Source organism: Chamaea fasciata, unplaced genomic scaffold (genome assembly GCF_029207755.1).
Source record: "Chamaea fasciata isolate MVZ Bird 193981 ecotype frontalis unplaced genomic scaffold, bChaFas1.0.hap1 SCAF_8, whole genome shotgun sequence".
Classification (NCBI taxonomy): Eukaryota; Metazoa; Chordata; class Aves; order Passeriformes; family Sylviidae; genus Chamaea; species Chamaea fasciata.
In genome coordinates this window covers 15,063,485-15,090,619 of record NW_027094093.1, presented here as the reverse complement: position 1 = coordinate 15,090,619, position 27,135 = coordinate 15,063,485, and the positions used below count along the sequence as shown (strand labels likewise).

Here is a 27,135-nt window from a genome sequence, read left to right as displayed (position 1 = left end):
ACTGTTAGGAGTAAACCCCGTGAGCACAGGTAATTCCTGGCCTTCAGTCACTAATTTCACAATTTTATCCTCCATGTAAATCTTGGTTATATGTAGAAGGAGAGTTAATATGACCCAGGTCCAGTGCTTTCATCCACAAATATTTTCTTTCCCTGAGTGGAGACTTTGGAGACCCATGAAGTCCAACCTCTAGAGATACCAGGCTGGCTCCAGGGCTAATTCAACTGAAGGAGTTGTTTCCACAAAACATATTCTCTTCTAGTTTCCTTATGAAACATATAATGTATTTTTTCATTATTCTTTTTCAACTGTGAATGCATTATCTTCATCCAGGAGCTCCCACTGAAGATTCTCTGTGGGATGGGAGGATTTGAGGTTGAAACATACTTTGTCATTTAAATGACAAAGATTCTTTAATAAGCTGTTTAGGGAGTGTTACAAACAAAAAACTTCACAAAAAGGACAGAATCCTCAAAACTTAATCCCTTGGAACACAGTGCCGACTTTAAATTAAACTTTTCCTTTGTTGTGCTGTGCAACATTTTTTTTCCTGCCATATTTCTTAGTTACATGAATCTTTTTTAAAAATCTTTTTGGAGGGTAGCTTTCTGTCCTGAATTTCTGATCGTTCAGGTCTCAAAAATGGTGCATGAAAGATCTGCCTTGAACTGACTTCCTTTACCTATACGGGATAATCTTGAGATCTACACTGTCTGTGTTGTTAGGACTTAATTTAAAGCAAATTCACCTGGACTGTTAATCTCTTTTGCAATTCACTTTGTACACTTTGTACCGTCATATTTCCTTTTATAAACAGATACTTGGTACAATACCAAATCAAAACCAAACAAAGAATAAGAACTCTTTAATTTACAGGAAATTTTACTGTAAACAAAGTGGTCCATGTCTGTTATCACCTTTCCTGCAATGTTCATAATAAGTCTTTAAATAAATCATTTTTATTATGAGTCAGGATTGCTGCAAGTTTCAGCCAACCTCCACATAAGCCCATGAGTTAGTATTTGTCTTCACTTATTTAGATTTGTTTATTTAGACATTGTTTGTTCTTTCTAGATACTGGGAACTAATATTGATGAGTTCATTATTTGGCTAAATTATAACCTTGTCCTGTTTTTAAATTTTCCATAAAGTCAGATAAAAATAAAAACGTTAAAAGCAACTTCATTTTCCTGCCCTTCACCATGAGGTTCATGCAGATTTCCATAGGGTGTCATTTGCTTAATATGGGCAAGTGTTTTGAACAGGGTGTGTGCAGGCAGCTCTGTGAACCTGCTGAATACAAGGACCGTGAAGCCAGGTTGGAAAGGCAGACAATAGGTTTACAATGGAAGTGCAAACACTAAATAAAGCCTTTGTGGTTCTTCACCTTGCAAGGTGCTGTACAGCTTCTGAGATGGTTGTGTGCCTTCAGCTTTCAGAGTCAGCTAGTCCTAGGGCCTCTTGACACCCTGCTGACTAAACCCCAAAATGTTGATCAGTTACCGGATTTTGAATAGAATTCAGTGGGATGCTGAATAAAATTTGTCTCCAAAAATAGTAAAATTCATGACTGCAAATGGATGCAGTTAATAAAAAAAGAAAAAGATAGTAAGAGTGCTAACTTGACACTCCAACAAATTGCTTTAGAAGTGTGATTCCCTAGATCAGCGGGGAAACCGAGCAGCAGAGAATTCCAGTGAGACTGACAGAGCCACCCTCTTTTATTAGAGCTGGGCTAAACAAGACTCCTGTCCCTTGAATTTTACCCACTGCAGTATTCCACTTCCTTTATTAGGAGCAACGAGCTAGTGAAGGACATGCTTCCAAGAGTTTGAAATGCATGTCCCAATGCAATTCTAAATGTTTGGATGCCCCTGCAAAGTTTATTCAAAATATCTAAACTTCTTTTTTTTTTTTGAAAAACAGAGACAGGCATTCTCTAAGAATCAGACTTTACTATGGCCTTCTGTTACAGCTGGTCTGATTGCAGCAGGGAAAAAAAAAGTAGCATTTTTGTGGTATTCTGGTGCTCTGGATGCACACCCATCTGGAAACCAGAAGGCAATAAAATGTGTTTGGACACTTAAGAACTTCATAATAAATTCAGCTTGAGTTCTTCTGTAAAAAGATTTAAAAGTTGTTTTCTATTTAGTCCTCTCATCCATCCCTGATGCTGGTTACAGCTTTGATAGGGATATGTCTTCACCTATTTAGGTCAGGTCAATTGTGCTAAAAAGTGAAGATGGAATATCTGCAAAGCCTGTCTCATTTTAAACCAATGACAGCTACTCAAAAACTGTAAGAAGAGTCTGCTTGACTTCCTTGCTTCCAAGGAGACAGTGTTAGACCACACTGAGTGATTTAAAGGCAGGTGATAAATGTGACTACAGAAACTTGAATCCAGCCTGTAGCATCATTGACTCCCACATTTGCTCATGCTCACTCTGGTTGGCATCATATATAAGCGCGATTACAGTCAACAAAAGAGAAATTCGAGTTGCAGCAGCAACTGTGATTGCACAGTTGGTGCATGATGGATGGATGATGATATGGATGATATGACCTTGTGAAGCAACATAGAAATGAATAAATCCTTAACTCTATCTGTAAGTTCTCTGTAAAGTGCTCTTAGATGGGTTGCGTCACACCTGAGCAGAGAAACTAGCACTAGCAAACTGAGACTTGATCACAAAGACGCTTAAATCTATTGTGCTTTGGTTGCCATCAGTGGAGCTGTATTTTCTGAGCATCTGATGTTTGATTTTGTAACATCAAGTCTGTTTACTTTTATTTGCAATTAAAAGACCCTTTTACTACCTGTGCAGGCAAAGAGAAGTATAAAGAGAGAGAACTACACAGATCATCTCATCCTGTGAGGGTGGTGCATGAGGTGCACTCGTCTCCTGTTATAGCACAGTTGCTCTACACCTGCCTTTTATAAAAGCAAAATAAGCACATGCTTAGTTTTAAAGACATATTTAACTATTACACTACACAAGTGTTTAATCCAAAAACTGTTAAAGCACTCCTGCTTCCTTTTTCCCTTACAATATCCGTGGAGTGGAGTCAACAGAAACTGAGTAACACCATCACAAGCAGCCTTTTCTGTTTAGGCACAGCCTCCTCTCTCCCTACCCGGCATAGCAGAAAATATAGGAATATCAACCCTTATTAGCTGAAATAAAAGTCTGAGCATGCTCTAAACCAGCAGAACATCATAATGCAACAGCTCAAGAAAAAGCTGGTAGCAAAGTAGAGAATGGATAGCTGAGGGAAGAAAGCACGTCAGACCACAAGTCAGGTTTAATACCATTAGGGCTCGCTTTGATCAGAAAACAATGCCAGCGTTCCTGTACAGACTGGCTTTGTCACAGAGCCAACACAACATCAAACAGTCTGGCTGGCAAAGGCTCTTCAAATTATGTCAAAATGTTCAGTCTTCTTGATGCATTAGAATATGGGCAAACATTGGTATTAACTTCTGTGTATCTAAATTTTCTACGTATTTGGTGTTTCCAACTCCCCTTTCTGCTTTGTCGCCTGTTTTGACTTCCTTGCTTGTAATGTAAATGTTACTCTGTGTTTAGAAATGCAGCTGCCTTTTTGTGCTTTGCAAATCTCATTTCAAAGCAGGAACAATATATTATCACTGCAAAAGCAATATAAAACATATCTTCCCAGTATAACACAGCACATCTGAGCTTACTGAATGCCGGAAATCGTAACCTGAAGAAAAGCAATCTGTACCTGTCTCCAAGCCAGGAAGGTGTTTTTTGCAGCTGCTGTTTGGGCATTATCAGTTTTGTTTGCTCATTCCTAGCTGATTTTTGGTTATCCAGAAAGGATCCATGCCTTTCAGCTTGCTGTCACTTCCCCAGAGCTCTGCTGAGATGCCTCATGGGTATCTTGGTATTTAGTGCAGCAGCAAAAAACACAGCCAGGTGAGTGGTGGGAGGAAAATCTGTCCTTACACCTTTGTCAATTCCATGACAACCCAAAGTAGTTGAGGTTTTTATGCTAAATTGGTTTTAGACACTCCCAGACTTTCCCTGCACAATAAATCTCATTACCACAGAGAGATGTGCTTTTCTGCTGATACAAACTGTTCCAGCACCACATTCTTGATGGGATTAATGTGAGTCGCTTTGCCCAGCATTAAGGTTTGTGACTAATATTAGCTGGATCATGCTCCTAGGTGAATGAATATGTTTGGGTTTAGATCTAATGGTCATGTATTTTTTCTTCCAAGAGAAAATAAACTGAGCTCAAGAAAAGACCTACTTAGTAGGAGGCATGTGTTTCTGAGCATTGTCAAGCAGTTCTGCTACACTTTCTCAAGGAAAAATCTCAGCAGAATACTCTTTATCCCAGAGTTCATGGAAACTGATATGTTTTTCAAACGATTGAGATTCTGGTAGGACATACTGATTACTTTGGTCCAAGAACTAGAGTGAGTAAGCCAAATAGCAGCTGTTTTCAATTGCAAATTTGGGCTTCTAACATAGTAATAGAGCATTCGGAAAAGCAGTAGGTGAATAAAAACTGTCACTAGCTGTAATTTTTTTTTTGTCAAACTAGTTGGTCTTTCTGCTAAATGCATATGCCATTTAAGTATTCTGTCTCTTTTCTGTCTCTGGACCAATAGGTCCAGGAGTCTGCGGAGATATTTCAATAAGCAATGAGAAACATTTGTGTTCCCTCACACCAGAGGACTGGTATAGCCCCGTGTTCATTAATGATGGCACCAGGATGTTCAGAGATTAGGCACTTCTTGTCAAGGCACTGAGGACCTTTGTGTTCTTTCAGCCTGTGCTGGAAAGGATTATCTGGCACAGTGGAATGATGAGATATGTGGAGTAAACATTGCATAAGACCTGACAGGTGGTAGGGGTTCCAGAACAGAGATGAAAATGTCTGTGCTTGAAAATATCCTGCTGTTTGCAGGATGTGTGACTGCAAATGTTCAGTGGCAAACAGTGTCACTTTTTCTTACACTATGCTCACATGCTTTTTTATATTACTCTGAATTATTCTGCAGTTCTGGCCGACGGAATTCCCTGCAACAAGGCACGGCAAAAGTTCCTTACACATATGCAGTGTGAATACAGACTCCATGAAAACTAAAATGAAAGCTCTAGGGCTTAAAAAAGGAGCAAAAAATGTCAAGAACCTGTGCTTGAGCTGTTTTTTATTCAGCCCAGAAGGATCAGCTTACGGGCTTCAAAAAGAAAAAATGAAATTTTTAAAAATGGGGTTTTTTTCATCATTCATGAAAATGTTCAATTTCATGAAGGTGTTCCATTTTCATGGGAGGATGAGGATATGTCACTGTCATCACTTGTCAAAAGAGTTGCCATGCTCCCTGCAGTGCAGTAAGGACAGCAGGCTGGAGGACAAGACCTGAGTTGGTTGGGATTCAGTGAGCAGTGCTGTGCCTAGACTGAGGGTTATCACCAAAGCAGCCAGCTATATTTTCACAATTTTTATGGTCCTGAACACAGTAATTCACAAATAGAAACATTCCCTGTGAACATTTTGACAATTATAATGTAAACCACGTTGTGTAAAACAGCAGGAAACATGTACGGTTTCATATACAGCCCAAATAGAGTCTGGACTGTCTCTCTAGTCAGTAAACAGTGAAGGGTCTGACAGCTACAGAGAGGCAGTCAAAACAAAATGCTATTATCCATGTTCTGGTCAAAATTCACTTATTTTACTGAATTTTTCATGTTTATTTTTATCCATGCTTCCTTCATTTTCAGTGTTTACTGATTGACTGTACAGGCACATTTTACGTGACCCATATGAACTAGTTTCTCCTAGTTGGCTGAAGTGCATGAATTAATCACAAGAAGAATGAATCCCTCCCATTCCCCAGAGCCTGCTGTCCCTACGCGAGATGGGGAAGTCCAGGGTGCAAACCCTGCCTGAGAAAGCTCTGGAGGATGGATGGAAATGGAGTTTGGATATTCACAACCAGGACTCAGATTTGTACCTACAGCAGAGAAGTGGAGCAGCTGAGAGGACATGAAGCCAAAGCCACAAAAGCTGACTTGCTCCCAGCATGGATGGAATTGCATTATTCCATTACTCTTGTTCTAGCCTTGAATACCCAAGAAATGAATTGGAATAATTTTTTTAATTATTAGTGCAGCTAAACTCCTAATGTGTACCATGATATTACTTGTTTCTCCTGCTCCCTGCCTCCCATTGGTTTTGTGTTGGAAGGGTCAATGTCCGTGGAACTATCTGAAAGTGAATGTGGTATTTTTAGAGGCTGAACCTTGTACTCTTCATCTGTTTTCCTTGTTCCTTATACAAAAGCACCATAGAAACAGCCCTCTTCCACCCCAGGAGATTATTTGCGAATTCTTTTTAATAGACATGGCTTCACGTTACAGCTCTCCAGCTGCTTGATCATTCAGCGTCAGGCCTGATAAGCTTTAGGAATGTTTACATTTGCTATCACCTCTGTGTATCCAGCACGACAGAGCTGTGCTGTGGGTAGGGAAGAACACTGGGCATGGCTGCCTGACCTGCTGAGGAAGTTAGCTGGATAGATTCTAACTTTATTGCATTCATAAGGCTTAATATTTTGCTAGAGGAGCTCTTAACAGATTTGCACTGTGCCCAATACTTACACACCTCATATAGTTTGCTTTGCTGAGAATTCAGAATAGACTGTGAGTTTTCTAGTTAAAAAATGAGATGCCTAGGTGGAATTACTTCTTATCATCAAAATACTTTAGCTATGTTTAATACAACTACATAAGGATACAATTTGGGGTGTTGATGGCATTTTTAAAAAAGTATTTGGGTCAAAATATGTCTAGTTTAGCCTATGGCAAAGATTCTGTTTGTATTTGGAGAAAGGCAAAAAACCCAGAGAATATTTGAAATAAGGTCCATTTAAACATTATAAGACAAAAATTTTTAAACAAGAATCTCAAGACAGTTTGTTTTGAGATTATGTTTAAATCAATCTTCAATAATGTGCTAATATTGATATTTTCAATAGTTCATCAGGCAATAAACTGAAATCCATTAATAGATGTTTCAGCCTTGCTGAGGGGAAAAGAATACAACACAGGGTTTTTCTGACCTCTGCTATTTAGTACTTAATGCAGCACTCTTTTACCATGGTGACGTGAGTGGAATAAATAGATAATGCAGATAGATGAGAGAGAATCCAGCTTTTAGCACTAACCTCATTATGTTCAGAATATTGGGTAGGGGTTGCACTTAAAGCATCAATCAAGGTAGCCCACTTATTGAACTTTTAGAGACAAAATTTAACTCTTTACACAGCATAACTGAAGTTAAAACTTCACTTCAAAATACATCAAAGGTGGGAATTTAATGAATCTGGACCTAAAGCCAGCAGAGACTAAACAAATTGAATGTACCCGTCTTGAAAAGTTTTGCCAACTACAGAAGGCTGCAGAAACTCAGTGAGAGTGCAGGGAGCTGCAGAGCTTAGCTTTGCTTTCCTGTGAGTCGGAGCTGCCTGTGTCATCAGCTGGTGGAAGCAAGATCTGATGGACCAGTCGAGTCTCTTTTTACAGTAACCAAAGCAGTTCTGGGGTAGAATTAAGATTTATGTCTATTGAAAGGAGCTCTGTTTTCCCCTTCTCCCCTTCAAAACGTTATTCCTTTGTCTGTATCTAAAATCACCTCTGATTTTTCTCTCAAATGTCTTTTCTGGAGGATCAAGAGACTATCAGAGTAGCAGAATGAAGCACAGTGACCTGCTCCTTCTTAGTTCATGTTTTCCCTGGGATACCCAGCATGCAGATGTCCCACAGGGAATCCATGTCTTGGTATTATCCATCTTGTGGAACCAAACTGCACTAACAGAGTCAGCAGTGCTAAGTAGATGAAGGTCCATTGTAAAGGTTGTGTTCTCTACCTGAGGCCATGTCCTTCGTTCTGATAAGACAAGCAGAGAAAGTCACACAGAAAATGAACATGAGCAAGGCAAATCGAAAGTTCAATTCAGCAGTGAGCTCTTTTGCACTCTACAGTATGGCTTCTCCTGGTCCCTGGACATCCCATAACCCAAACGTTTCTGCACAGAGCCTCCACCACCCAAAGGCATGCAGTGGTAGTATTCCCTTCAAGTCTTTCTGAAGTTCCCTGCCATAGCTGTTGTCAGGCAGTGGGAGAAAGCAAAGATTTGGATGAACCTGTCCTACACTTTCCTTGGCCAGCTCCATAGAGTAGATTCTCTGGGATCAGCTGAAGCGCTTGTTCTGCCTTTTCCCTTTTGTATTAGGATCTGCAGGACAGCTGCAGAATCAGGGAGCCATTTAACCTCAAAGCCCAGTTGGTTTAAAAACATCAGGTTTGTATTACTAAGTGCTAGATTGTATCCTTTTCTTTTCCAAGTGGAATTGTACTGATGCTCTAAAAAGAAGGGCCGGGGTGGGGGAGGGGACATCGAGGGTATGGGAGAAAAAAAAGCTTTTCCTTTAAAGAATTATGACCTGGAAGATTTTTTTTATTCTGACCATCATTAGATTTTTACTGTCTGTTTTTGAAGTACAGTGGACAGGAAGCAGGCTGTTACTGTTAAGAGGTGTGCTTTCGAGCCTCCTGAAATGCTGGGGCTGGTGTGTGACTTAGGCTCTAATGTGTACAGCATACGCCATAGGACACCTGTCTCATTCCAAGGTGTTTCTGATTGTGACTGTACAGATGGAGATGAATAAAACAAAATCCATGGTCCCCTCTGTCTCTGGTATGTACTAAGGTTAGTAGAAATTCTGAAAAATGCCTTTGGAAATTACGGCTGACTTATTCTGAGCTGACAGTGATTGCCCTGGGCTGTTCCAGTCCACCTAGTTGTGCTTAAGGCAAGAATGAGATTGTGGAACCTGAAATTTCCGACTCTTTGAAGGCTTTGAAAACCCAACAATGGCTTTACCAAACTGATGTTTGTATCTTCTTTTTTGTAAAAATGGGTCCTAACCCCCAAGAAGAACTATTATTAGTAGCTGACTTGATTCATGTGTAAGATGATACATGTATGTGAGGAGCTCTCTGCATGTGCATTCTAACCACAAGCAAGCCACAAGCAGTTGGCCAGGACTACCTTTACAAAGCATTCTTACTGAAATCCTTGAGTTATTATTCCAAAAGGAAGGAAATTGCTAAGGCAGCAAAAATAATCACTGGCTAAGGAAAAATTTTATTGTTTTATATGTTTTCTTCTCCCGTGGCAAATGTCCCTTTCCAGAATGTACAAACACATTCAGATAGGATACATTTTAAATGGTTTTATGAGCTATAGCATGCTAAGAAATGTTTGGCTGGGTTTTTTTTGGTTTTGGCTGCTGCTGCTGGTTTTTATTTTAGAGCTTAGAATATTCCTACAGCTCCCAGTCGAGAAAGGAACCACTGACAGTGATGGCATTTGCAGCTGTTACACTGATACAAAGATTGCAATCAGTAGGGCAATTCTGAGCCATTTTCCATCGCAACTGATTCCTGCACATGAAGTTATTAGAAAATGGTTCAAAAGTTTATCCTGGGATTTGCTAACACTATTTCCTTGTAATCATGGGGTTTAGTTCATGATCTTTGCCTAAGTATTGTATTTAGATCTTCAGCCTCTTCAGTCATTAGAACACAAACTGAACCTAAGACAAGCAAGCAGATGGAAGGCAGCACTTTACTAACACTACCCAGTGTTACTGATGGACTCACAACCCTGGGTAGCTGTTCGCTGTAGGTACTTGTTTTCCTTCTGTATTTGAAAATATTTAATGACACCGGTAAGTTTTTTCACAAACTAATAACATAATTATGGCTTCATCAGTGTACAAAATAATTGCAAACTGCTTAGGAAGTTTTATGAGAATGAGAGTTGGGTACGTTTGGTTAAACAGTAGCCATCATTAACAAAAAAATTCAGTAGTCTGGCAGTTTGTTTTACTTGGGAACACACTGCAGGCTCATGTTTCTGCTCTTTGAACCTGTTTCTCTGAGTATTTGCTAGCAGCTTCTCAACAGCTCTGGCCTTCTTCTAACTTCTCAAAATACTTTTTTATCTCCACTGCTCTGCCATATCCTTCATGTGAGTCTTGTCTTTCCCTGCCAGGTTTCAGGCCAGGTGACAGTATGCTATGGGTGTGGAAACTGCCCGTGGTCCATACAGCAGAGATACAATCTTTATTGACGTCTGTCAGAATAGCCTCTATGTCAATGTAACCTCACAATGAGGTGAGTTCTCCTACGCAGCTGGACAACTTTGAGACAACATATTGTGATTCAGGTCTACTTTGCAGTCCTTGTCCTTTGCCTTGTTCTGTATGTCTGTGAAAGTCTAATTTTCTAAGGTTTGCCCGTAGTTTAGTTTGGCCCTCCAGCACTGCCTGGGGCACCCAGAAGTGATGGCTGTCCAGTTCCCTTCTGGTTCATGATATAAAATCATTATCTTCCTGGTTTACATTTATTTGCTGCAAGAATAAGGGATTTTTTCCAATGCATATTTCAATCTAAATGGGAGGTTTTAATGATTCTAAGTAGCTGTGCATAAAAGTGTCATATGTAGACCATCATGTATCTTTTAAGTCTTACTTTATTCATTTTGAGACTTGACTTTACCAACAGCTTTTTCAATAGACCAAGAATTTTAAATTTCACATCAGTAATCCCAGCAGTTTTCTTCAGTTTGACTCATTTATTTTTACATATTTGAATGTATTAACCTGGACATTCAGTGGTGAAGTGGATATTTATATGACTGTTATTACTTAGTTTAAATAATGAGCAAGAGTTTTGACTGAGAGGCAGCTTATGTATGGCTGAAGTTCTTCCCCAGTTGCACTAACTCTAGAACTAGTTTATTAAATGAAAAAGTATTTTGCCTTTTTTCTTTTTCTGTTTTTTTCAGGTAGTTTTGTTTTGTTTTGCTTAACCAATTCATGCTGTATTTATAGGATAAAATACTGACTTTTAAGTCAATGGCACAACTTGCTGCTGCTTATGGCCGAATAAAGTCAGTGATAAAACAATTGTCTTTCACTTCTTTCCAACATTTCCTTTCACCCAGATAGTTTTGCTGGTGCAGGATTTTCACTGAGCATGTGTTAAACTTCTGTGGGACTCGTTTTGCCTGTAACACCACTCAGCTCCCCTTAACACCCAGGGGAACCAGGCACAGATGAACTCCTCTTTGCCAAGGGTCACATCATAGCAGACACCCCAGATTTCTGATTGAGCTTAACTCTGTCATGTTGGAAACAGAAAGAAGTACTTTGCTCTTAAATAAGTGGTATCTCTTTGGAATGAATAAACTTTAGGGTGCTTCAAGGCAATGTGGATGCAAAGCCTGATCCAGAGCTTCTGCCTGCAGTGACACCCTGTGGTCCTGCCAGAGGTTCCTCCCTGATGCCAGGAGTCCACACTGGTCAGCTGCAAATTACATCAAAAGTTTAGCTCAGAGTCACTCCTGGTATTTTAGTCAGAGATTTTTGTTTGGTCCAGAAAATGTCTCATCTCAGGGATCAAAAGAAAAAATAAAGTACTTACCTCCTCCTGGTTAATCTTATTTATTTAGTCAGTTGTTCTTTGGAAGCTGTCTCCATTTCCTTCACCAAAAAGGAGTTTATGCTGCTTAGAAAGCAACTAGAAGAAAGCATCTTCAAGTCTAGCATTGTTTATATTGTGAATTAGAGCCAATCTTTACATTAGTTGTCCAAACAGGATGTTTATTTCTTCGTGTTTCTCCCTGGGTTGATTACCTCTCTGGGAAGACCTGCCAGCTCTGGAAATGTCCCCATGTCACAGACCCAGGACTTCACATCAGGAACTCTGTTCCTGGTGCCTTGCTCACCTGACTCTCTCTCATGGAGCAAGACAGGGCCCCTTGTGTTTCAGAAAAAGAAAACTCTTCATGGAACTATTCTTTTCAAGACAGGTTTTTCCACAAAACCCGGTTTATGTTTGGTCATTCAAAGCCAGGACAGAATCAGAATAAAGCCTTACAGAGCTGGCAGCAACCAGAAGACCACAGAGTCAGGCAGAAATGCAACACCAAGGAAAGAGGCAGAGAGCTTAGCCCTCTTTTAAGAAGGGAGAAAATAATTAAATTTTAACTCTCTTTCAAAATATATTTTGAGAAGCTATATTGGGTTTATGGGACTTATTTAGAATTTGTCTTATATTAGTATTTATATTTTAGGGAGGGAGAATGAAAAATTTGGAACAAAATGCTTAGGGGAAGGATGATTTTTGTGCTTGTTGTAATAATTCATGATTGCTCTGTGGTAAGGCTGCAGACCTGATTCATCAGTCTTGTATTCTAGTTTAATGCCAGTGAAATGAGACTGATTTCCATGAGTCTGGCATGAATCTGGAATAACAAGGTGGTGAATCAGGCACTATAATTCCCTTCTGGGAATCATGTGATGTAAACAAATACATTCAGATTCACATTTGAGGTTTGTAATGTCTCCAGTTTCTTCCAAAATTGATTATGTTTACCAGAATGCAAGTTTTAAATAAATTTTGATCTGTGTAGTTTGTGAAAGGTGGTTTTATTTTGTATTCTTATGGCTGTGCAGCTTAAAGTGGGTCCTTAGAACTGTCTGTATGATCAGAGATGTCTGGATCAGATGCTGTTGTGTGCATCAGGAGGAAAAGGATGATTGTTCTTTTCAGTTAATGGTTGACTTTGAGCACCATGAGGAAGGATTTAGTCTAACAAAGGAAACTGCAGCCCCTACTCTCAGTACTAGTAATGGCTACTTGAATATTGAAGGTGGGAAATATAGGGTTGTTAAAATAACTGATTTACCTGGGGGAAAAAAAAATCAAATGTCCAAAGTGCAGATTGATTTGGCCTGCAGTTCTTTAATGAAGTACGAAGGGCTGGTTACAGTCGGGAGCTAGTTGTGAAAAGCTGTGCTATGATCTCTGAGACAGAGGGACTAGAGGTCCCTTGGTGACAGCGCTGTCAGCACAGTGTGAGACCTTCCCCAAACTACACACCTGAGCTGCAAGCTCCTGACAGGGTATATAGGCATGCAAATGCTTCTGTATGTAGCAAATTCCTCTCTGCCCTATGTTTTCATTAAGGCTCGCTATACAAATCTTGTTATTAGTGCTCCCTCAAGGGCCAGCAGTAATTTAGATGCTGATTAGCGAGTGAGATGCAGCAGCACCGCAGCGCACGCTCGCTCTTGTCAGCGCTTGGCTGAGGAGGGGAGCAGAGCTCCCAGCCACGCCTGCCACAGCAGCTGCCTTCGGGGCTCTAATGAGGGGTTCCTGCAATGGGAATAGTTTCAGAAACATATACTCACTCCAGGAGGGCTTACCAGGATATTTCTTTGTAATTAAATGTAATGACATCTAAACCCATAGTCAAGTTCTCATTGATAAACAGTGGGAAATAAAAACCAGCAAGCGAAAATCAAACAATTAACTATGTAAGCATTTTTTAATGATGGTCTTTTCTGAATTTTTTTCATTTTCCTACCTCAGTGGTTTAGTAAAAAGCAATGTGATGCTAGCTGATGTGGCAATGTGTTGTTAGAACTCAAGCAAACAGAAAACATTAAATACTTTTTGATCTTGCTATGTCTTCTAGAAGAAAGGAAAAGTAGTTGTGATAGCAGAAAAAACAAATATGTCGGCCAATTTCTAAACCAGAGTTCCATGAGCTTGTTTTACAAATACCAATACAAAATACAGATCATGGTGGTCAAGCATCAGCAAGGTAAACTCTTAGATAAAAAAAACTTATTTTATTTTACTGATGGCGAAATTGAAATGTGAAATGACTGAAATATAATTTCCAGAAAATGTCATCTTTTTCTGCCACTAAATGGCAGGAGAATGACGGATTATTTTCTGGTTTTAGTTCTAAAATTGCCTGAGTCCAAACCTATCAGCCCCCTGTGATTTTTATCTGCTTGGCTGTGTTTTCCCAAGGAAAATTCCAAACTCTCGACAAGAAGCTTTCTCCAACAATTATACCAGTCTCTTACTGAGTTTCTTTTGTGTAAAAACTGGCCTCTGACCTGTTCTGTTTCTCCAGTGCCTGACTGAAACCCTACAGAAAATGCTTTTATTTACTCTTGCCGAGGGGAAAGCAAGCAGGGTACTTAGCTGGATGAGATAAGCCTTTGCTGGATGAGACCACTGCAGAGCCCATGGGTGATGTCAGAGGCCAACTCTTTTAAAACAGGTCACCTCTTGCCCTGCGTGGCTGCTCCAAGTGCATTAACACCATCCAAGGGGAGAAGCAAGGCAGATGAATTTTGGTCTCGCTCTAAAACGACCACAAAGATTCCCCCAGCACGGGCATGATGTTTGCACAGCAGCAGAGATCCATGGAGGAAGTGATCTGCACCAGCAAGCAGATTTCATTCCAGCTACAATCAGCCTCCTTCCTCTGGGCTCCTCAAATAAGGACACCTTTGGGGCAGCTCAGCTCATTACATCAGCTCGGCTGGGGAGATGTGCGGATGGTGATTCAAAGAGCTCTGCTAACAGCCTTGTGTGGGAGACAATCCCCTGGGGTTTCTTCAACCTATTTCAGCGATATAGTCGGGCCAGGTCTTGCAGGATTCCCTGCAAGGGGGTGAGATTTTGCCCTGGGTAAAGGCTAAAGCTTAGAACTCTGATTCTGAAAGGGGCTCTGTGCAGCCAGATGGGCTCTCACAAGTGACTTTCCTTAAAAAGACTGAGGCTTTGTTTCAGAAAATCTGTGCACATATCTGGATTGATGGGAATGCCCTTTAGACCGAACCCTTCCTTGCATATTTATTTATCTGAGGATGCAGAAAAAAGCCTTAAATCCTGCTTATTTTGTCAGGTGATGCTCCAGCCTGCATGAGGTAAGGATCACTCTATGCTTAAATATTATTCACCCAGCACAAGGGAAAGTCCTTGACTGCTTTTTCCTCAGCATGGGTGTAAAGAAGTCCATAAACAAAGCTCCAGTCTTGTTTTTACATACCCCCACTTGGGTATGTACAAACCCATTCTCAGGTCTTCATATTTCTATTATGCCTCTTTAAAACAAAACCACAAAAACTATCAAGAAATTACTTGACTGATTGGATTCCTGTTAGTAATTAGAACAACCTGGAATAAGTTAAACTGGAAGAAAGCTATATGTTGAGATCTGGAATACAGTAGAGCTATATTGTATTCTGTGAACAATGTTATGGTCTGTGAAGAAGGAAAATGGAATTTTATTTTCTTCCCTTCTGGCCCCAAAAAGAGAGCAAACCTGTAGGAAGAAGTTACCTACTGAGAGCAGGGGTTTGTTTCATTTGTAAGAGAAACAGCTGATCTCTTCACATTTTCCATGGTATAATTGCTAAGTTATAAACATGAGAAGTGAATTTCTCCTTCTGTATAACTATGGGGTTTTTTATGATCAGAGTCCTGCCTGCACAGTAGTCAATGGATGTTGACAAACCAGAGATTTCATTCTGCCCTGTGAATCAAGCGATATCACATTCTGATATTTGTGATTTAGTTTCTGATGATTTCCTGACCCTTCTCAAGGTGAATTTATGCTCTAAGAGTTCACTAAAGAAATTCAGTTTATGATTGTCAATGGATTTGAGGGTGGGAAATGTATGTCTTGTTTGACTTCCAGTGGTGGAAATATCTGATTTGCAGTTGCTAACAGATGATGTTTTTTTCTTACCTTGTACTTTCCATTCTCACAATAAAATCTGTTGTCAGAGAGATTTTCAACAGAATCTCTTGATGCCAGTACTGGCCTTTTACAGGGAGAGCATTAATTCTTACTTTCATTTGCTCTCACAAGGATGCTTTACTAGTAAGTCTGCTGTAGAAACATGTTTTCATTAACTTATTTAAACTGCTTTATAAAGTAACTGTATAAAGCATTATAAGTTATACTGGAAAACCCCTCTTTGTCCAAGAAGGGATTTCACACAATTAATTATGTAATCCCTCAGCTGGACCAAGATTTGGCCAGGTAGGGAACTCCTGCCTGAGCTCCAGCCCACGCTGCGTTCCAGCTCTGCTCTCTGTCATCCCTAAATTTCCCCTTTTGCTGTTGGTACAGCCTCAGTGTCCCTGTCTCTCATTACTACTTTAGCTACTCACAAGCTCTTCTATCTTCCTTCCATGCCCCCCTTGCCTTTCATCTTTTCCTCCTCTATACATAGAGGATTTATTTTATTCTCTCTGCCTCGGTCTATGGCATTCTGGGCTTTAGGCTTCCCTTGTTCCCATTCCTTGTCACCTCTCCTTAAATATCTATATTCTTGAGTCTTATCCATCAAAATACCTGTCAAAAATAAGCATGTGATCCTTCTTCTGTCCTCAGAAAGAAACTCATGTCAAAGTGTGCCATTGCCCAAACTTCATCTCCAGCCAGCAGTACCCTTCCCTTCATCTCACAACTCACTTGAAACACGTCATGGGTCCTGCCTTGAGTTTGTACCTTTCAGGTCTTTAGGTTACTTTCTGATCTCTGTTTACTGATTAGGAAAATTGTCTGTTTATGTGATTTTATAGGTTGTTCTTAAATGTCCATGTTGTCTGATGCTTCTCATTGGCACTATTTGCCCTGGATATGAATGGATATGAATGTGTGGTTTCTGTTACTCCATACAGGACCAGTCCTTATTCCCAAAGTTCCCTGTCATATAAAGGCTGCTGGGTGAAAGGAAAGGCTGTAAATGGTCCAGTTCTGATAATTTTAATGTCATGTCACTCAGAACACTAAATGTGCAAGCTCAAAGGATTGGAGTTGTACATATTGTCAGGATCAAGGCCTGAAAGATAACAAAGCTACTGATGTCAGGTTTTGTTCCTTATGCAAACATCAGCTTGGGGTTACAAAATATGTTTTTAATCTGCACAAATTTAGATTTTCAGGAAGGAATGGGACGTAACTTACTCTTTAATGTTCTTTGCTGAAAGTTCCTGATTTATTCAAATTTCAACATTTAAGCTAAATCCAGTATCCTGAAAAAAAAAAAAAATAATAATAATAATAAAAAAGTCCAATGTTGATTCATTGAGGTGTTGGTGTGCACCCAATAAGAAAGGCTGCGAGCACATAAATAGTCACTCATTTATCCAGCCTGACTTCATACCCCAAAGTGTTTTATGGACTTGAATAGACACTTCTACACTGAAATAGACACTGCTGTACTTATTTACAGGTAGGGAAGTCCAGGAGGAGACCAGTGACCTTACCAAAGTTCACACAAATGTCAATGGCAGGAAACTGGCCTCCTGACTGTCTTATCTAATTCTGAATCTGAGGGATCGTGCTTTAGTAATCAGCACTGTTTTCAACTACACTTTTAGCCCTGAGTATGAGTGATTTTAATATCTTCCAGAGAGAGGGGTAATGGGAAATAGATACATTGAAAAACCTAGTAAATTAATTAACATTTGCAAGGTGCTCAGAGCCAATGGTAAAGAATGTGATAGAAAATGTAATCGATCCAGCTGCATGGGCTGGCTCATCCCCCCATACCCAGCACACCACAAGCCAATATCTAGAGATAAATCACATGAAATGATATTGCCTACACCTAATTCTTTGCTCAGACCTATGTTTACAGATCTGTCACACCTTGGTGAAAATTACACACTGATATCTGCAAGTGGAAAATTTTAGAAGGCCCATTGCAAGAATGAGAGATTGATGTCTATGTTTTTAATGACATTTTATTTTAGAGCTCCAAACTATTGTGTATCAAATAGTCTGCATGATCTTTGTCAAATATTTGTGAAATTGTCCGCAGAAGACAGCCAGTTTCTGGCCATTAACCCCATGAAGACAACAGCAGCGAAATAATTTATCTCATACAAAAATTGGTTATGTGCCATGGTTAGGAAGAACCTTGAGCCTCCTCTTTGTCTTACTTAGTTGTTCATACAGATTCTCAGAGGCACTTATTTTTATCAGAAATCTCAAGTTTTGCCCATTCTGCCATGCATAGTCTTAAAGCAACTTAAGGCATTAAAACTAAGAGGCTTCAAGAAAAATTTCAGTCTGGTAATGTCATGAAATTTCTATGGTACAAATTGCTCTTTGTAAAGCTTTGTTTAGTCAGTTTTGCATATTACTGTGAGGCAGTCTTCAGCACCAGTATGGCTATATTAATAACTAAGGTGATTGTTATTACTTGAGTGCAGTAGAACTCCTTGTGAGTTTGCTTCACACCAATTGCCACCCAGGCTTTTTCTGACCGTAGGAGAAAGCTCAGTCTCTGTGCAGGGCAGCCCTGTACCCTGACAGCCCCACTTGCAGTGCAGAGCCCTGCTGCCAGCCAGGACAAAGGACCTGCTGCTGAAGGAACTCCATCGCTCACTGTTATTCACAGACAAAAATGGGAGTTAAGTGCTTCAGATGCAGAGCTTATGTCTAAATGGTAATCAGGGCCTCGGGCTTTCTGAGACACACAAATGAGAAAGAAAAGCTGTAAATAAGAAGGTTAATTTCTTATTTACAGCAGTGCTGTAGGTTCATGGCAGAGTTACAAGGGTTAGCACCAAGGAATGCTTCTGTATTAACTTTTTTCATTTGTTTTTCTCTAGAAAAAGATGAGAAGAGAACAAACATCTCACAGGCAGAGGTAAGTGATTTTAATTTTTTTATCAGATTTATTGTTAAAATAGTTCTGTTGTTAAAAACTCTTGGAAACTCACTGGTTCATTCTAGTTGATATTTTATTTACATTGTCATGCCATCTGCAGTAACACAGCCTTTCAAGAACCATAATTTTTAAAGCAGGGCTGTGTAAAAGCTGTGTTGTGTGTTCTGCCAGCTCTCCCTTCCCCCTGCAGCAGGGAGCTGGGAGAGGCAGGCTTCCCCTCTGCCTTGCTCCCATGGCCTGTTTAAAGCACAGCAAAGCCAAGGTGACCCTTCCAGCTCACCCCACCCAAGCGTTGCTGTGGGTCTGCAGGTCACTGCCGGGACCCAAATGCATTCCAACACGTCCCCACCCTCCCCATCACTTGTCAAGCCTACAGCAGGCAGGGCAGTGATGCTGTCTGCACAAGAATTAAAAGCTGGCTCCTCCAATCTCATTTTCTAAACTCCCCTAGCATAGTTCCTCCAATTCCCTGATCTCTTTCTCCTTCACCCACTGCTCAGAGCAGCAGGCAGCACTTTAAATAGCAGCAGGAGGTATTGATTGGTTCAAATTTGAACTCCAATACAAACTTCTAAAGATTTACTGGTGTGAGGTTCACCAAGCTATCCCATAGTGTTTATAAATAGCTTTCTCTTTCCAAAGACAATATTTTATTTATAAATGTTATCATTCTATCCATTGTGATAAACTAAGGTAATAGGATTATCCCTACTTGTGTGGAACATGTCTCAAATAGAAATAGATCTGATTAAAATTCAGGGTACATATATTAGGCATTATTAGCAAATGTTTGGGATAAAGGCAACATAATTACTACAACTAGAAATTGTTAAAATGAGCTGGGGAAAACCAGCTTGGCTACACACAGTTTTTCCTTAACTTTTTTGTTAGGAGTATGATATGGTGCTTATTCTTCCAAAGCTAGCTAAGGGTGTAGCGTATGAAGCCTTCTTGTCCTTTTTATGTAGACATAATTCATCTTGGTATAATATTGACTCCAATTTATCTGCTTTCATTTTGCAAAAGCTGCTCTGCTTTAGCACTGAATATACTCCAGTTAGCTTTTGTTAATTAAATATTGGTATAACGATGTAATACTATTATTACTCTATTGGTATAATATAACAATACTATTATTGCTCTATGGGTAATTTTACTACTGTTATTTTGGAATAATTTGTCTTTTGTGCATGGATGTGATTTTGGGGCCACAAAAAGTTTAACTGTGTCTAAATACAACACTCTAATGAGGCTCAGTTAAAGGCTGAGTGATTGGCTGCTGAAATGATTATCTTAGGTTTAATAGAACCCATTGAAAATGTACAGGGGGAGGGATTTTCCACTTATTTTTATTAAAATGTATATATTCGTATTTCAGTACCACCTTATATATGTAACCATTAATTACACTATAATTGGAATGTTGCCTAATGTAAACCTTGCAACTATCTTAATATACGTAGACGTTTATTTGCCTTATGAGAATCAATTACACAGGCTGTTAAGAGCACAAGCTATCCCGATTTTATGTTTAACTATATTTTTATAAAGTGAAGGGTAATTTTCAGTAGTATTGGGTCTGTCTTGCCTGGGAGTCATAGAGGTTGTCCATTAAACACATATTTCTGTCCTAGTTTTCCTGTATCCATGAGAGCCCGGGAGCCGGCATCAGTTGTTCCCAATATGTTTTTCTCAGGAACTCTCAGACGGGCGTGTGCTCAGCCACCCGGAGCTGCCCCGAGCACGGAGCTGCTGTCCCTGTGCCCTCTCTCACTGCCCCTCTCTCTGCTTTGTCCCTCCGCAGTCGCAGAGCGCGTCTCCCAAGCAGAGGAAGCAGAGCGTCTTCACCCCGCCGGCCCTCAAAGGTACTGCGGGGTCCTGCCTGCCCCTGGCGGGGCTCGGTGGCTGCTGCGGCGGGGGGACAGCGGCACCAGGGCCCGCGCTGTGCCCGCCAGCGGCGGGGCTGCTACGGGGTCATTCCTGCCCAGCCATCACTGCCTTCGCATCAGGCGTGGACCACCTGCCTGATGCTGACCGCCTCTTTGTCCTCAGCGCAGAACCTTGCTGCAGTGGCAAATTTATTTGTTTGAGGGGGAAAAAACCCCAAAAGTTTGTATGCTTTGATTAGTTTGCTATAGCAGATAATTCAATGCCAAATTATGACCAGAGCTTTTTTGAATATGTAAATTTTGTTGGCGCTGGCCCCACAGAGCTCTCTGTTTCTTATTTGAAACCACTTCCCCATATTCTGCCTCTCTTTCAAGGCAGCTGTGAAAAAGGAGAACAACCTAAGCCGTGGGCTGTGTATCTGACCCTAGGGAGTGTGAAGAGTTTCTTGGGAAGATAAGGAAAAATGAGAAGTCTTGGTAAAAGTTTTGAGGGCTGACGTGCTTTTTAGGAATATGTACAAGAGCAGCAGGAATATCACCTGGGATCAGAACAGCTACATTTAAGCCTTGCTTCTTACGTAGTTCTGAACAGAATTTGACTTGATGGTGCTTGCAGTGAAGCAAGATCTGTGGTGATTCACCAGCACTTCTGACTGACACTTGTCAGAGCAGGATTATTTTCAGACTGCAGACTAAAGGCCATCTTCCAGGTGTCTCTTGATAGTTAAGGAATGCATAAATTTCCATTTGTCTGCTTAACACAATTTATTACCTGGCAGAAAAGGTGGGATATCTGATTTCTTGTGTGAAATACTGCCGCTGTCATGAGGTAATTTACCATATCAGCCAGTTTTATGTATCTCATTCTGTAGCTTCAGTTCTCTGATACTTGTCCTAGTCACAGTTAAAATATCACTCAGCTGCCATGCAAGACAGTCTGTTTACCAAAATGAGCTGAAGTTCATATGCTGGATATTAGAAATAATCTTATCACGTTCAATTACAATATTTTCTCTGGAAGGAAAATGCTTTGCGTGGATAGCAATACCTGTTGATCTCATTGGTGTATTATTTTGCCGTACGAGCTTAAACTAAACACTGTGCAAGTGAAGTGCAGTGTAAAACAGGTCCTCATAGCTCCTGCCAGGAACTGCAGCCTACAGAGCAGTTACCTGTCACACCCTGCTGAGACCTGGGGGAGCACCTGCATGGTTCACATCTACCTCAGCTTAACTCCCAGGGAACAGTAGAACGGTAGGAGAGCATGTGATTCAAAAAAGATGAACACAATGGACCTGGAATATCTTGCAGACAGCACAAAGCAGAGCACAAAACGCCTCTCCTCCATCCTTTAGCACCCTAAATTACACCATACTCCCAGATACACAAGAGGACACTTGGAAGTTGATAACCCTTCCTGTAAACAGGCTGGATTTCTCCAGCTCTACCATACTGTTACTGTCATAAGTATGATTCTTTTTAATTTAAAAATTACCTGGTGGAAAATTCACTCTTCTTCCTTTTCACTGGTATGAAAACATGGGGTTTTTTTGTTTGGACTAAGAGAGTGTGAGGCAAACATATAGCAATGTGAAATACACAGTGCTCTGAAATGCACAAAGCTATTTCTACTGAGAAATACAGTTTTTATAATGATTTAAATTATTCTAGTTTTATTGCTGTTGAAGATAACACTATTTAACAGTATTTTCAGAATAACAGGCTTCACAATTGCACACTACTCCTCAACTTTGAGCATATATATATATATATATATATATATGTATGTATATATATTTTTTCCTATGCACCATTTTTCCATCGTTCATAATATGATTCATAATATGGTATTCAACACACAATAAAGTAAAATAATAAATTCTTTAAAGCCCCTTGTCTGCTCCATACCCTCCGAGGCTGTTACTAATGGAAGGTGGGATGGACTGTATTCTGGTACCTTACGTTTAAAGCAGGAGATAATAAATGGAGTGAAGAGGGGCAAATATTTTCATTTGTTAACTTCTGTGGCATTTTAGTAGTTCGTAGCTGCTGTTAACTCAAAGTTCCCAGAAATAAGCCAAGCTTGCAGGCAGTGGATCTGGCAGCAGAGGTGTGTGGAGAGCTGTGGGAGAGATGAGGGGCTATGGCAGGAGCTTTGCTCTATGCCTGCAGCAGAGAGGGATCAAATAAACCGTGGGCAGAGTCATGCTTCAGCCTGACTCCAAACATCCAAGTATCTGGAAAAAGTTTTGTTGCAGTTCTTGTAAGTTTTTTGAATTAATTACAAAAATGTGTGAGAGAAAGGTTGCTGGTTCCTGAATTGATGGCTGAGCAGGAGAAAGAGGAAATGAATGTGCATGTTGTGGTTATAGGAACCCATATAAAATGGGAAATCGTTGGCATGCTTGAAAAGAGCAGAAGCAACATCAGACAACTGTAGTGACTGGTTACAATACCAGAACGATGGTACATGTTACATGAAATATCCAAACACATGAAAATATATGCAATATATGAAAATGCAGTACTGCTGAGGTTTTACCTGTCATGGTAAATATGTGGAGATCAACTTCTTAGTTAAATTGCCCAGAGGAGGGGTTCATATTACCCAGAGAATCACTGTGGATGCCCCATCCCTGGACGTGTCCAAGGCCAGGTTGAATGGGGCTCTGAGAAGCCTGGTCTGGTGGGAGGTGTCCCTGCCCATGGAAGGGGGCTGGAATGAGATATCTTCAGTGTCCCTTCCAACCCAAACCATTCTATGATTCTGTGATTCTATAAGATATCTATGTGGGCATATTTTCCCCTTCTGCCCTAGCACTTACTAAACTAAAATTCAACATTATTAGCTGTCTAAGATCATCACCAAATATTTCAGTTTCATCATTACAGAAGCTTCCTCTCGCTCAAGGCCAGGCTGTGGCTGCTGCAGCTAGCTGTAGCAAACCCGGTGCAACAGGCAGGTTCTTATTACTCTGTATCTGTGTGTACTTTGGCTCCTGCTTTTATTTTCCTAAACAAAAACACACCAGAGTTCCTACAGACAGAGCAAATAGCTGACTCATCTCAGAGCATTGTTCTTTTTACTGGAATACAGTGTGCTGGAAAAATCAATGTGAGAGCTATTGATTTAAGTAGTAATCTGGAGAGGGACTCAGCCAGCCAACCAGATAACAGCTCAGCATGGTGTGCTTCTTAGTATTATATTACCAAACCTAATGGATGTCAAAGAGGTTTTCCATTTTGCTTTCATAGATATTTATTTTCCTAACCTGCCACACTAGTGTTTGTTAATTCCATGCTGGTATGTAGCATGTAATGTTGGCAAAAGTCAGTATCTGAAGGTTGCACCAAACAAATCCACCCTATTTTCTGTATGTTGTGATCACCTCTTGTCACAGTTTTTTTTCTGTGTTTAGCAGCAATCTTAACTTGGGGTTCATCACCTCCCGTTCCCCTCTTTGTCTCAGTTTCTCTTCTGTTATTTATGGGCTTTTATGCCTGAACTCCAAATTTTCTCATCCTTTACAGTCTTCTTCTTCATGTGTGAAGGTTGGCTTGAACCTCCCTATGGAAAATACCATACAAACAACCACAGGAATGTTTTGCAATTTGAATTCTCACCAGTTTTACCTTGGGCAATCTTTTCCAGTCAGTTCTCACTATGTAAGGTCTTTTTTTCCTATTTACTAATCTGCTTCTTGTTCTGTATGACAAAACCAAGAAGAATCCTTTGATCCTTTTCCCAAAGTAGATGTCCAGATGTTTCAGCACAAAGATCCATCCATCCATCCAAGCACAAACAGCATCTTTAGAAATATCTTCATTATTCTGCTTGGTGGGTTAGAGGAGCCCCTGGAAGTCTTGCTGGAGTTTCATTTTTTTACCCTCACACTTGCCAAAGAAGTCTAAAATGGGATGATAATCCTCCCAGATAGAGAGGGACCAAGTGAAGGCATCCTAGACTGCCAGGGCAGAAGTGGATTGCACTTACCCCAGGTAATGTGCTTCCTTGGTGTCACATCACCACTTGAAAACGAAAAAAGCACATCTGAGTCTCAGAGCTGCACCTGCAGCTTTCCATCCCAGGGCACACTTTGTGCTGAGGCAGGTTTCCTTTTGCCTAGGTAGTCATGTTTTGTTTGGTAGCTCAGCTCATCCTTGGGAGGAAATGCAGACAGCAGTGACAGGAAGCAAGGTTTACACAGACCAACAGAAGACAGCCTGAGCTGTTCCCAAACCTGCATTGCTCCCTAGGGGTCCCAAATCCCCACATTATCTACCAGCTATTGCTATTAATACTAGTGGCTATTTAAATACCATCAAGGTCTCTCCCTCTGAAGGAAGTGCACATTCCCAGGTGGTTTGAGGATTTCATTAGCAGTGAGTCTACTGGCCTGGATGTGCTGGAGGTCAGGGAAAAGGAAAATTTCACTCAGGTCACTCTGCAAGAGGCTGTTTAATTCAGATCAAGATCCCACTAATTTCAGCAAGCTTTAAAGAAAGTTATTGTAGCTGCCTCTGTTCACTGGACCACCTTTGCAATGAGGAGCCATCAAATCATAATTAAAGCCATTCCCCACACAAGTAAGAGATACGTTTGACTGTTTTCCCTCAGCCTTTTGGGAAATAAATGCTTTAAATTCCCCTCTTAATGTATTTTTCTTTGCATAAAAACAAAGTCTTCCTGAGCTTGGCCCCAGCTACAAGATTTGAAATGGGATTAAATCAGAGCTGTTATAAATCTAAGGAACATTCAAAGACATTATTTTGGTTTGAGTCATTTAAACAACCAGAACTCACTGGCTTTTCCCAAAGTGTTCAAACCCAGGGATTTGATACATGCATAATTCTAGTATTTACAATGATGGTCGATATTAAATGAGCTCTTTCTAGCTTCTGCCATGAATTTCAGATGCTCTGCTTGTTTAGTGCCTGCTTGTTCTTCTCTCCAAAGGAAACAACATGCAGAATAAATGATTAAAATCATGATGTCCCTCCTGAAATATGTAATTTATTAGAAGCAATTAGTACTGTATGTGGCCCTCATCCAAATTTGTAACCCCTTAGGCCAGCTTGATGATGTCTGATGCATCTCATTACTTTGTGACTGAAGGTTAACAACAAACACGGGTAGAGTCTGGAGACATTAAAGATTGTTGTTAGTATGGTAAGCACTGAGTTTGGAGCCCATGAGAATCATTGTGGAACAAAAATCTCAGGCTAAATTTACTTCAAGTGGCACAAGAGTAAAGTTTCTAAGACTTTAGCAGTCACTACAAAAACTTCTTACGTGGCAAACTCTGCAAAGAGCTTCTAGTGTTAACACATCTATGTAAGATGAAACACCACACTATTCTAGAAAGAAAAATACCATGTGTTTTTTTGTTTCTGCTTCATACATGGGCTTAATTTAACTTTTAGGAAATGAATGTTAGCCATAATATCAGGCATCTTCCACAGTCTTCTAAACATCAAGGCCAGGCCTGTGAAAATTCACAAATTGGGCTGGTAGTCAGTCAAACTTTTCCTGTGTGGGTGAGTCACTTTGACTCAGGCTATTACATTTTCCCAGTCTCTTCAACGATGGTCCTTTTTCAGAGATGGTTGTGCTGCACATCAGCCACGTGGCCAGAACAGGGGATGGGGATGGTTTCCAATTTTCCTCTCAGTCCTGAGTGTGTATTTTGGACCTTCTTCCTTTTTCAGTAGGCTAAATGGCTGTCATAAATACTGGGCAGGGGTGAGGATTACTCCACAAAAACAGGCAATGCCCAGTGGTTGTAACAATTTCTGAGGTTAGGGCAAAGTCTTCCTCTAATGCCTTAGCAGAGCTGCCATGTCCCTGGAGAAACATCTGTTCTTTAGCCTGGTAGTACTAATTCTTCAACACATTTCTTTTAAGGAGAAAATCTGTCTCAGTAAGTTGTTTCTTGGGTAACAGAAGACTAAGCTCTGCCTCATTCTTTATGTGCACTGCTCTTGTTTGTTCATGTGTTGTGATGTGACAAAATGCCATCTATGCATTTCAGTTCCTGGGTGGAAGGCCCACAACTGTATGGACCTTCTGAAGCACTGGGAATAGAAAGTTTATGCTGCAGTTTCGTAGCATTGCATTTTTTCCTTGTCACTTACTAGGTTACAAGAGGTGCAGCTTTGTTTCCCAAGCTACTTGTTCATGTCATTTCTATACTGTTCTTATCCACATCTTAGTCAGATGGACCTCGATACAACCACACCCCTCGATGCAGAATAGCCTTGAATAAATTTCCTGGCTATCTTTACCAAGATGTTACCTTCCAGTGCCTGGTCTCTTTCCCCCTCTCTCTACTTCTTCCACAGACATGAACAGTAGGATGATGGCAGTAGATACAATTAAGAAAAAAACCCTAAATTAATTAGTGAATCACTGAGTTGGTGACAGGGCTACTTCAAATTGCTGCCATCCCAAGTTCAGTTGGCTGCCACCGTTACGGTATTCCCCAACACACTGGCAGACACTGCTGTAGTCTGTATTTAATTTCTTTCTGTTGGCAGCTTTGAATACATTTCGTTTCACACAGCTGGTGGCTCCTGCTTCAAAATGGCTCTGGCCTTGGCTGCAATAAATATTGCAGTACCTGTAGTGAGAC

General features: G+C 40.4%; 1 protein-coding gene across 1 annotated transcript in view; it reads left to right on the top strand.

The window, feature by feature from the left end:
• The window catches only part of PPP1R1C (protein phosphatase 1 regulatory inhibitor subunit 1C), a 45,726-nt gene that overhangs the window by 2,856 nt on the left and 15,735 nt on the right, over nucleotides 1-27,135 (top strand). Inside the window, 2 exon segments of the mRNA XM_066189810.1 lie at nucleotides 18,556-18,593; nucleotides 20,419-20,479. Of these exon segments, the coding sequence (XP_066045907.1) occupies nucleotides 18,556-18,593; nucleotides 20,419-20,479 (99 nt within the window).